Raw genomic sequence first — 13,267 nt, forward strand, 5'->3', positions numbered from 1 at the left:
CTGGGGAGTTACTGTCAGCACAATAACTCTGTTCAACGCTATTTAGCCTAATCAATGTTCGTCCACGTTATTATAAATCTGACCACACAGTTTAACACTAAGCTTATTTCAAGGATTTACGAGCAAAATTTCAAGGTTCCAAATGCTCACACACAACAGGTACCAAGCAACAAAGCCAAAATGCAATTGAATCAAAAGGTAGAGAGCGAGGCCACTCTCAGCATTCAACAGGTTTCTTTGTAGTGGAGAACGGTGATTTGAAATCACCTCACACGGGGCACCATTATATGTAGAATGAATACCACAATTTCAAATACGCTCTCATTAAAAAGGGGGCACCAATCCTCAAGGAGGACAACTTTATTAAAGTTATGGATTAATTTGATCAATCTCACATCAGAAGTAGTGATTTCTCAATTACAATGATAAATTTTAAGTTTGTTTGATTTAATTTGGTTTTACGTGCAAGTGTTGCATATCCTACTCCCACCATGGCCCATTCCTTTTTAATAATGGCGTACACGATAGCTATTGCTAGGAACAATAACTGGAATAACAGTATTATCATGGCTTAATAGTACACATAGAATACATTGACTAACACAAAGATAACAATTCTTAATCAAACAAATACATGGCTAAAGATATGACATCAAATAGTAATAGTAAAGTGATGTAATGGATTGTTTGTATCGGTTAATTCCAAAGAGGATAAGGGATCCAGAGTGTTTTTAGATGGCAGTATTGTAACGTGGCGGATATTTACCTCAGAACCTATGCAATATATCTCAGCTTCCTTTTGGGCTACATAAATGAATTTGGGACTACTATCCAGGAACTCTCCATCGGGCCTGGTTAGTACTTGGAAGGGAGACTGCCTGTGAATACCAGGTGCTGTAAGCTTTTTCACATCTCTTTGCAATCAGCAGAGGACACTGCTGCTCCTGCTTCAATAAACTGTTACTGTGCACCTCTCAGATCACAAAGTAAAAACAAAACTTTTGCATTATGACTTTAAAATGTATCATGGACAATACCAACCACCCTCTCCACAACATTCTGGCAAGACAGAGAAGCAGCTACAGCTGCAGCAAACGTCTCACTTCACTGCACTGCAGAACAGAGAGGTTCAGGAGATCCTTTGTTCCCACTGCCATCAGGCTATACAATACTTCAGCCAAAGGAAGTGGACTCATTTAATTATTGTTGTTTATTTATCATTAACTTTTATTATTATTATTATATTATTATTACCAATGAGCTACTGGACACATGGGTTTGTCCTAGGAGATAAATAAAGTGTCAGATGCTCCACTGTCTCACACAGCATCTAGTGTCATAAAGTGGTATTACAACATGGTCCAGGATGTGGCTACTTGGTTAGCATGCTCATGTCAGTAGATATCTCTGAAATACAATATGTGGAGGTCTTGGTTATGACATCATGGGGGGGGGGGGGGGGGGGGGGGGGCACAGCTGTGTGTAACATGAAGTCGGCGTAACTGTACTGCAGCCTGCCCATCTTCAGGCAGAGCCCTCTCCTTCGAATAGAAAAGGCAAAAGCAATGTGGGAAAAGCAAAAGCAATACATTAAAAGCAAGAGCAATAGGTAAAAGCATTTTTTTTATTTCTCTTTATATTTCCACATTTATTCATTTATTTCTGTATTCATTCCTGTTTATATTTCCACATTTATTTTCTTATTCTTTTACAAATTTATTAAATTTTATGGCACACCTATGGCACCATAGCTGTGCAGTCAAAGTTACAGTACAACTACAGACAGTGTGATAAAACCTGATAGAAACATTTTTACAATAAAAAATGACACTGTTGGATCTTTTATTTGCAGCACAGTAGCTGCATTATCATGGTTCTTGTTTTTCTTCCTCTAGCAGATAGACACATCACATTCTTTTTCATTCAGGATAGAAACTAATACATCAAGGTAAGTTGAAACAGCAGTGAGACATGATGATAAAACAGATGTACTAAAGACTAATTGGACCTCTGCAAGTCTGCATGTCATCTTGTTCAATAAAAACACAACAGTAGTCGCTGGTATCACATAAAAAAGTGTACAACATTTGGTTGGAAACACAGTGAGAGGAACTAATTCAATTCATAAATTATATTTCAACATTTTTACTGTGAAAAACTAAAACTGACACAAATATTTCTGCTCACACGAGTTTCGGGGGAGGTGTGTGTATGGAGGGGGGTATGTTAACACTGAAGCTTCGGTCTTAGACAGGAAATTATAATCCTAGCATTCAGGTGAAACATTCTGTATTCATGAGATTTCATATTATCATTTATCTATTAAAGGTTTATACTGAATTGTTTGCTAATTCTTTGCATAAACCAAATTACTCTGTTTATTCTACAAGGTTTACATACAGATCAGCAATTAGATTACTATCATTATAGATCTGTTTACTCATGCAGAGAAGCACTACTGAAATGTTTGTATGGTCACAAATCCAGATTTCTGCTTTAGAACTCAACTTAATCACGTTATCAGTACAGTACTGTAAATGTCATTAATATTGTAAAAGGCAGGTCCTCTGGCATGACTGTTTCAGGGTGGAGGCTGAGTAATGTGATTAATCTGATTACTGACAAACTGAATGTCAACTGAAACTGTAGAATAACCAGTGAAAAGCTGAACTCGGTTTTCGGTCCTCTGTGTGATTTCACCGTTTATGTTTTGAAGTGACCTTGTACTAGGATCATATCATTGATTTATTACATCACATTTATACATTTAAAAAAAACACATCATTATACAGATGGCTCACATGCTTCCATAGCAGACCTGATCTGCATTGACTGGAGCAGATCTAAACCACTGAATAAAAGATCTGGACTGCGGTTAAGATAAAATATGAAGGGTTCTGGCAGTGTAACCATATGTATCTCTCAGTGGTCCTCTGAACAGGATGAACCGCATTCAGACATCCAAGAATAAATCAGGTCTGGATTAAAAATTGTCCTGAACTGGAGCTTTTCCAGTGTAAACCCAGTTTGTGGTATCCATGGTAACCAGCAGGGCCGTTTACTCTGACACCATCACACGGAAAGTGACACGGCCCTGAAACTTGTCTCGATCATCATTGTTACGCAGGTCAGTACCCTCGACTTTACACTCCACTGTCTGCTCGACGTTGTAGTCATCTTTTGTTAACAACAACTTGACTGCGACCAGAGGCTGCACATAGTCAGGCTGTAAAGACAGAGAGAGGGAGGTAGGGTTAAAATGGAGAGAGAGAGAGAGAGAGAGAATTCAATTCAAAGTCTCCATTTGCTCACAACAGAGTTTTCTAAATACTTTTCTAAATACTCTGTAGAAAAACAAAATGAAAGATATAAATAAATAAAATTAAATTAATAAAAACAAAAACATAGTTTTATGTCGAAAAAGCAGTTCATTCTCTACAACGGAACATAAAACATTTTCAGGGCACCAAGTGCTTGTGAACTCTTCCACATTGTTTGTGGTGCCATAAAAGTTGTAATCAACTTTCATCAGAATTCACATCAAAGTTCAAGGAGTTGATAACAATGACAAAAGCATTAACAGATACTGTGTAAGACCCTCCTCTGCAGGTCAGCAGCTGTTTTGATCAGTGGAAGTTTACACAGAATTCTCCATTCAGGTCCAACACTGCCACTCAGACCTAAGTGAGCTCTCCATGAAGTGTCAGTTTTACCATTTAATTTGTCCTTGTGCAAAACTTTTATACATTAGATTAGATTAGATTAGATTAACTTTATTTATCCCACACAGGACACATCCTGCATGTTTTTGTAATGATCTGCCCAACAGTTGTTGATTTTGGTCAATGTATGTGCTGAGCCACGCCCCTTTGAAGGTCATTGGTCAATATCTTAAAAACCAAATAAGACATCAACAAGCTTGAGGTGTGAGGGGCGTGGCCTATCCATAATTGCATTTTCAGGCCTTAATTACCCTGCCACCATCTGACCAATTGGGTTCATCTTTCTTGGGAAGCACATGTTCATCATTTAAAGTTATTGTGCTTTCATGTTTTTAGCTCATTCCAGGTCACATGAACTTGAGTTGATTCAGCAGAAGAATATCTGCTGCTGTCCCTGCTGACGACTGATGTGTAACAAAAGATGCTGGTGTAGTCGAAGGAAGGGACAAGAACATCAAATACAAATATAGGTGTTAAAGTATTACTCAAAGAAAACATCAAAAACTGTCTAGGGGTGGCGCTATGCCATCAACTTTTGACTATGCATTTCGCCAATAAACAGCTGCTTTTCAGGTATTAATGATGATTTTATGTCAATGTTAGAACCATGTTTCTAACTGCAAATGTGAAGGACTTGCACATTAGTCACACATTAAACAGTGAGAATTTAATCACTTACAGATATCACATAATAATAATAATAATAATGATAATACACCAAAGTAAAAACAATATAGTTTATAGTAAACTAATCACACAGTCTTTACTCACATGCGCTTTCTTGCCATAGTACGGAAAAAACATTTTATCCAGCCGACCTTCAGATGGGAAGTACTGCATCTGTAACACACTGTCTCTCTATCAGAGACAGGTAGAAATTATATTATTTAAACAAAATGATAATGATACATTAACAATTAACATAATGAGGAGAACGAGAATAAATTTCACATCAAACTATCTACTAACTCAATCCAATCTCATCGATCAAATAACACATCTTTACCCAAATTGCGTTCAGTTTCAGTCCTTCCATTGTTGTTTGGGTTAAAATGGTTAGGTTTAGGCACAAAAACCACTTGGTTAGGGAAAGCTCGTGATGTGGGTCAAAACACAGAATTCCAGGTTAGAGCATTAAATTTATATGTATATTTATGTACACCCTGTGATGTGTTACAGATATCATCAGAGGGTTATATCTGTAACCAACAGAAATATTTTTACATTTAAAAACTACTACGAATATTACCACTGATCTAAACTGTTCTAAAACATGTCATTATTGTATTTTTCTCTTTGTGCATTCAATGTTTGGATTTTTATTGCCAGCTTGACAAGAACTAAAGCATTTCTCAGTGTCTGATTGGTTACCGAGCGGCTCATAAAAAACGGTGTATTTAGGTTTGTTGGTCATTCAGCTTCACAGTACAGGGCAATATGGGACAATTGGATAACTGGGATAAAAGCGTGTGTTTTAATGTGTGTATAATGTGTTTGTGTATGTACAATATGTGTGTTACCTTGGCAGTACAGTTGATGTAGGGATCTCCTCGTGGTTTCAGTCCAATGACCTGCAGACAAACAGCTGTTGCTTTTATTTATTGTCATTTCATAATATACATTATATATATTTCATTCATAATTATTCATAGTGAAATTCAAATAAAATAAAACCTAACTGACAAAGTGTCTAACATTCAGAGCTCTAGGTATATCAACCTGATAGTAACCATAGAAACTGTCATGCCTTCAGGTGAGTGATCTTGACTCTGACTAGAGTCATTTCAAAATGTATTACAGTAACACACAGCTGATCGTAGTTCAATTAGCATGATATGAGAAATGATATAAGCCTTAGCCAGAACTGACAGGTTTAAAAAATTAAGGCAATATTGTAATGTTTGTCACCTCTACCTATTCATCATCATTCATTCCATGTCAGTTTATCATAAACAAATATTAGCACAACTACTTTTGTAGCTTGTCAAACAATAAGAGTGAAAATGAAAAATGTTTTTGCTGACCCGGTTCATCTTGATAATGATGCAGGGTTTCCCTTCAGCGTATCCAAAGCTGGTGTCGGGCAGACCGGAGCACTGACGCAGTGTACTACGTTTGAACTGACAAACTTTCTTTATCTGCTCATCATCCTGTTCAGTGTATTCACCCACCAGACACAAGTCATTACGCTCCTGAACACTGTCGTTATATTCTGAAAATAAACAACATCATAATAATTAGTTTTTATGTTTGAGGAGACATCAGTTCCTTGTCCACACAAAACTGGACCTTTATTGTTAAGGTGACAGTCTGAAGAAGAGGAAGCCAATCAGCACGTGTGCTGGGGGCAGACCACACCTTTGAAAATCCAGCATTGATCAACACAAAGACAAAGTGATGTGTGCGCTCATACTCACGCTGCAGGACGTTGTGCAGTTGTTCGACGTAATGGTTGTAGTTTGTTGGGTTGCTGCGGTTGAATGAGATTTCAGCTGCGTGAGGACGAATCACCAAACCTGCAAAAAACAAAAAAAACAATCTATAATCAGTAATCAAACACAGAAAACAGAATGACTGCGACTCTGAAACGGAAAATGACCTGAACAGCAGAGTGAAAACACAACCGGCGACAACTGCTTCAGTTCTGTCCAGCAGGTGTCCTCAACTTGATTAACACCTGCCCATCGGGTGTTCTCAGAGTGTTATACACCTGTCCAGTCGGTGTCCTCACTGTGATTTTATCATTTATTTCTGAATGAATTCCATTTAATTATCGTCAAAGCCTCTCTTTCAACTCAAATCTGAAAAACATCTAAATCATCTTTATGGATGTAAAGTAACCAAGAATTGTGGTTAAACGTTAACTCACCTGGATTGGCCACTCGATCCTGATGTCGGGGGATGTTTTCGTCCAGAGTCTTTAACATCACCCACATGGTGAGAGAAAACATTCCAGCCAAAAACCCATAAAAGATGAGGTAGAAGAGGAGGATGAGACCTGGAGGAGACAATTCAAACATTACTTTATTTAAACACAACACAGGAAACAAACATTGTTGTGCAGTGTTTTTTATTCTGTGTTTCAGGAACTGAGTGATCCCGTCAAATCAGATCAGTCGCTGCAGATCAGACTAATCCCACATGACTCTGTTTTCTTTATTTTATTTAATACATGTAAATGTGTTCTATACAAACGTTTGCTTCTTTTTCACGTTCAATCATGATGACTGTAACAAAAATGTGGCAGTGTACCCTCTCACATGGGGCATGGTATATATATACTGCAGAGATCTTCTGAGATCTGAGAATTAAGCCTACTTTCAGTACTGACAAATTAACCGTATCTCGTCAGTAACATGAATTACCATTTTTTCCCATATTAGAACTAATGATGTCTGTACTCTGCACTGTTTCACCTGTCCTCGTGATTCTGCTCCTCGCGAACTCTCTTTTTAAAATAAGCTGTGATTTGAGACATTTCTGCAAAAAAAAAAACCCATATATGATGGGATGTAACGTTAATTTAGGGAAACTTTTCAAGAAGCTGGGTGTGCTTGGATGTAAAAAAGATAACATTCATCTGTAGGGTTGCCACCTTGAATGTGAAAAAAGGTGGCAACTCGTTTGGGTTTACTTGACATTACATTATTCAGAGCACTTTGAGGACATAATATGAACGAAAACACGGGACAAAGTGCATCCCGTATTAATTCAAATCCACCGAATACCGAGAAAACAAGTACTATAATTTTTTTGGGAGTTGGAGGCAGGACGCAGCATTTTATTTTCAAATACGGGACGATCCAGTATTATACAGGACGGATGGCAACCCTATTAAAAATCAGGCCACCGCCTCCTTCCGCAGGCAGAAAATCCAGCGCGTTCGTATTCTTTTTTGGAAGTTTTGGATGGCTCTGCCTGATGCACAGATTACGATACAGCGCCAATATATTGCCTTAGTGGGGTACAGCCGCAATTGCAGTTACAAACGTCAAATCCACGAGTACCGAGAAAACAAGTACTACAATTTTGTCGGGAGGCGGAGGCAGCACGAAATTTGACAGAGGCGTCCACCTCTAAATTCTCTACGCAGGAAAAACCCTGTTCCATGATCAGATATTGAGGTGTGATTTGTGGTGGCAGAAGACTAATCAAAGAAGTCCCAACATCTGTATCTCTGATGGGATATATAATCCTACAGTGTTCTGGGTGTCCCCCTCCACAAGGTTTCCAAGTAGAAGCTGATCAGGGCCCGTATTCACAAAGCATTTTATCTTACCACTAAGACTACTCCTAAGTAACACTAAAAGTTTGTAACTAAAAGTTTTCTTTTAAGTCCTATTCCCAACAGGAAAAGCAAAAACTCCTGAGCTAAGAGTGCGACTTCATTGCTGTGGCTGACATCAATTTTCATGGACGAGCTCACTTGCAGGAAGCACAGAGATTGGTTTGATGAAAGAACGGTCTGTGCCGGTGAAAACACATGCGCAACCAATCCCACAGTAATAATAATATTAAAAAAAACCCTCAGAAATAAATGAATACAAATCAAATAATAAGGGATTCGGTGCTGTTTACAAAAGTAGTGCATTCTCCAAAATGCATCTGTATGATAATGTTTGTGTCGACCCTGGAGAATTTAATTTTACAATGAAAACTTACCTTCAATTCTCTCTCAAAACAACAAAAAAACTCACATCTCATAGACAATCTAACTAAAGCTAACGGGCAGCCTATAAGCCTATTCTCACAGTCTGTTGTAACTTTACCTGTTGTAATGTAGCTGTAGTCCCAGCTGTGGGTTTAGGTGTGAGAAGATATCCACTAACCCCACCAAGTGACATCCAGCTGGAATATGAGGCTTTCAAACAGCTGCCTCAGGACACTCTCTATTAAAATCCATGAATTACATGTTGCCTAGATCCTGGACACTGTACAACAATGTCTATAACTGTACAGGCGGCATCAAATACAACCTGTGTGTTGATGGTGTGATTTTGTTTTCCTGTTTTACAAATGCCTCCTCATCTTGTGATGGTCTAATGATTTTTTTTACGTGTGTTAAACCGATCACACCGGGAAGACCGACCATGAAGCAGCTTTTCGTGGATCCCTGCTTCACGTCCTGGATTGTGGATTACCTGACAAGACGACCACAGTTCGCTGGGTAACTATGTCTCAGGGACAGTGATGAGCAGCACTGGGGCTCCACAGGGGACTGTTCTGGCACTCTGTATATGGCCGACTTTAAATACAACTCTGAGTCCTGCCACATCCAGAAATACTCGGATGACACAGCTATTGTGGCGTGTATCAGGAATGGGCAGGAAGAGGACTACAGGGATCTGATGATGGCCTTCAGTGAATGGAGCGACAAGAACTGCCTCCTTCTAAACACCTCCAAGACCAAGGAGATGGTCATGGACTTTGGGAGGTCTAGGCCCACCCTTCAGCCAGTCAACATTCGAGGGAAGGACATTGAGGTGGTGCACACTTATAAATACCTAGGTGTGCACCTGGACAGTAAACTGGACTGGTCCCTGAACACAGATGCCATCTACCTGAAGGAGCAGAGCCGTCTCTTTTTCCTCACAAAGCTCAGGTCCTTTGACGTCTGCAGTGAAATGCTGCACATGTTTTATCAGTCAGTGGTGGCCAGTTTACTCTTTAATGCTGCAGTCTGCTGGGGCAGCAGCATGTCCGACATGAACACAAGGAGACTGGACAAGCTGGTCAAAAAGGCTGGGTCTGTGCTTGGCAGGAGACTGGACTCACTCAGGACTGTTGTGGAGCGATGCATGCAATGTAAGATGGAGGCCATCTTAGACAATACCAACCATCCTCTCCACAACATTCTGGCAGGACAGAGAAGCAGCTACAGAAGCAAACATCTCATCTCACTGCGCTGCAGAACAGAGAGGTTCAGGAGATCCTTTGTTCCCTCTGCCATCAGGCTGTAGAACACCTCAGCCAAAGGAAGTGGACTAATCTAATTATTATTGTTTATTTATTATTTACTTTTTATTATTGTTATTGTTATTATTATTATCATTATTATTATTATCAACAATGAGCTAATGGACACATGAATTTCTCCTAGGGGATAAATAAAGTATCTATCTATCTATCTATCTATCTATCTATCTATCTATCTATCTATCTATCTATCTATCTCTACTGTGGTATACTGTTATATTCTATGATGCGATTCTGCCATGTACTGGGATATACTGCAATATTCTGTGATGTACTGTGATGCACTGTAATATTCTGTGATACTGTCATATAGTGTGATGTACTATGGTATACTCAAATATTCTTTGATGTACTGTAATATTCTGTTATGTACTGTAATATTCTGTGATATTCTGTTATGTACTGTGATGTACTTTAATATTCTGTTATGTACTATATATTTTCTATGATGTACTGTTATGTACTGTGATAATAATACACAGACAGACAGATTCGTGTGTCTCAGAGCTCCCGGACCGTTTATAGCGGACTCGCAGCCTGTCTCCAGGCCGCCTGTCTTACCCCAGCTGCTGGCGGTCCGGCCCAGGAACTCTCCGGTGGTAGGGTTGTAGATACAATAATTCCAGGGTTCCTTCTTCTCCTTCTTGCTTTCCTTTTTCCTTTCCTTATTTTGCTCCTCATTCGTTTCCTCACTTTTAACCTCTGTCTTCTCAGCTTTCGCCTCCTCTTTCCTTTCCTCTTCCTGCTCCTGGTTCGGCTCCTGGTTCTGGTCCTGCGGACTGGACGACATGCTGGCGCAGGGGTTTGAACAGATCCGGGCTAATCAACGCGGAGCGGGCTAAAAGCCGGGTTAAACCGATCCGTCGGATAAGTGAGCCTTGGTGAGCTGTTTGGCTGAACACAAACACACACGTACACACACACACACACACACACACACACACACACACACACACACACACACACACACACACACACACACTCACACACACACACACACACACATGCACGCACTCACACACACACACACGGACTGCTGCAGAACGAGGCGCATGCGCAGTACACGGCCCGGGGGTGAGGGGCTGGGGGTCTACTGTTAGAACCCAGTTCTCACGTTAGAATGACACTATGTTGATTCTATAATAACGTTGCCATAACGCTGAAATATTCAGATCATATGTTTCACTGAACATAAACACAGAATCTAAACAGCTCCACACAGTCTGCTTTATACATTTATCAAGTTTATTACAAGTGTGTGTGTGTGTGTGTGTGTATACAATATTTAGATATATCTAAATATAGATAAATACACACACACACACACCACACACACACACACACACACACACACACATTTATATTTACAGAGAATAAAAGAATAAACAGCTGTTCCAAAGCTGCTCCAATATAATTTCACATCAAACTAAATCTTGAATTATGTAACTGCACTACAGCTCACAGCACATCACATGACTACAATGAAGACATGTCATTGGATAAATATAGGACGTGCTGATGTCACACACACAAGGGGAGAAGAAGGTACATGAGGAGGACAGGAAACAAGGAAGGAGGAGAGGAAACATATGAGCAACCACCTGAGTAAAAACAGAGGGTCATCTCTGTACTAAAGGCAGGAAGAATCTTAGGGTAGAGTCCTGGAGAGCACCACTTCAGGTCCAGTCCCATGGACAATAACAGAGAAACCTGGAGGGGGTCACTGAGAGCATGGACTCCCCTGGAAGTGTGAGGACATGAAGTCCGAGTGAAACATGATGAAAACCTCCAATATTTCTGAGCTGGACTCTGGTTGGATGCGGCCCGAGGCACCACAAGTGATTTTGGGGCCCATGAAAAGATATTACATTGGGCCCCACCTCCGCAGGCTATGTGAACCCTGAAAATGTAACACAGACATACATCCAACACTCTGCACATAATAAAATTCACTATTTGATGGTATCCTCCATAAGAAATGTGCTAAGGCCATTTTACAGAATTAAAGGTTGAATGGTAAAATTGTCTTAACATTGATAAATAACTTACATATAACTTAAATATACATTCATTTGTTCAATTAAAATAAAATGACATTATCATCTATAAAATGATATAACAAAGGAGTAAAATCAGCTGCAAATCTTTGAACCAAGTATACACACCAACTAGAAATAAGCCTGTGGGCATCATGTGTGTAGTGATCCAATAGCCATTTTACAGGTAGAAATGGAACTTGCTTTGCTTTATCTTACTGAAAGTTCTCACCAGCATCAGTCACAGGCAGTGTGCAAAATATACAGTATGTAAAGTAGTGCACATTTCTCCAAAATGCTTTGGAGCTGGATCTTACAAACTGCATTGAAGAAACCAAGAGGAGACAAGTTAAGGGGAAAGTGGCAACATATTATACAGTGTTCAGGTGTCCTACTTCATTTTCTCAGGTGTAAGAGCTGTGTAAGAATACTTCAGGATCAGTGGTTGGCATACAGAAGGGACTTTATCCTCACAAACCTGCCCAACTTTCAGAACAGCACAAAATTCTTCTTCACTTTTTGCATTGGTGTGGAATCTAGTGTCCAAGTCACTTATGATGTTATGTCAAAGCAGTTTGTTTTGTCTTTTTTATACAGTTTTCCGAAACACCGTTGCTGTACTGGGCCGAGCCGCTGCACTACAACCCCTTAGCCGCAGCAGCTGGACCATCAGCGGAGGAACAACCACACCCAATGCCACCTGCAGCCCCTGTCCTCCAGGCTCGGGAACCCCACATTCCCACTCCTGAATGATAACCCGGGGAGTTGGGGTCTTGCAGGTGCTTTCTCATCCAGTCGTCATTAGTTTTTTGATACACAACCACACACATATTCCACTGAAGCAGCCAAAAACCTGGTCCGCCTTCAACACACCTCTGGACCACTTCAAATACATATTCATGCCCTTCAGCCTCACCAATGCACCCGCTGTATTCCAGAACCGGGTGAATGACGTGCTCAAGATATGCTAGACAGGTTTGTGTTTGTGTATCTATATGACATTCTTTTTTTCTCCAGGACCCTCCAAGAACATGAACAACATATAAGATTACCAAGGTGGCCTGTACCTGAGACCTGGAAACAGCTGCAACGTTTCGGCGCTTCATAATAGCTGGGTCATCTGGTTGGTTAGACTTAGTCAGATCCCCACAACACTCACTGGAGTGTTTGGGGCAGCTGTGGCTCAGGAGGTAGTGTGGGTCATCCACTAATTAGGTTGGTGGTTCGATCCCCAGCTCCTCCAGTCCACGTGTCGAAGTGTCCTTGGGCAAAATACTGAACCCCACTTTGCCCTTGACGGCTGTTCCATCAGTGTGTGACTGTGATGTATGAATGTGTGTGTGAATGGGTGAATGTGGCAAGTATGTGTAAAGCACTTTGAGTGGTGAGTAAAACTAGAAAAGCGCTATGTAAGTGCAAATCCATTTACCATTTACCATTTACTGGAGCAGTGGACTTCTGCCAGGCTTGTGGAAGAAGCAGAGTTTGTAGCTGGAGCAATGGAGGAGTGTATGGAGGTAGAGGAGTAATTAG

The 13,267-nt window shown here is 40.2% G+C and overlaps 1 protein-coding gene across 1 annotated transcript; it reads right to left on the reverse strand.

Annotated features, from left to right (window-relative positions):
• Positions 1-1,610: 1,610 nt before the first annotated feature.
• Positions 1,611-10,669, reverse strand: LOC130167196 (sodium/potassium-transporting ATPase subunit beta-3-like). Its single transcript, XM_056373158.1, has 7 exons — positions 10,260-10,669; positions 6,592-6,720; positions 6,140-6,238; positions 5,747-5,934; positions 5,243-5,293; positions 4,494-4,580; positions 1,611-3,226 (listed from the first exon to the last, which is right to left on the reverse strand). The coding sequence occupies exons 1-7, from the start codon at positions 10,486-10,488 to the stop codon at positions 3,059-3,061; spliced, it is 951 nt and encodes a 316-aa protein (XP_056229133.1). The 5' UTR covers positions 10,489-10,669; the 3' UTR covers positions 1,611-3,058.
• Positions 10,670-13,267: the final 2,598 nt, after the last annotated feature.

This window comes from Seriola aureovittata, chromosome 4 (genome assembly GCF_021018895.1).
Source record: "Seriola aureovittata isolate HTS-2021-v1 ecotype China chromosome 4, ASM2101889v1, whole genome shotgun sequence".
NCBI classification, from domain to species: Eukaryota; Metazoa; Chordata; class Actinopteri; order Carangiformes; family Carangidae; genus Seriola; species Seriola aureovittata.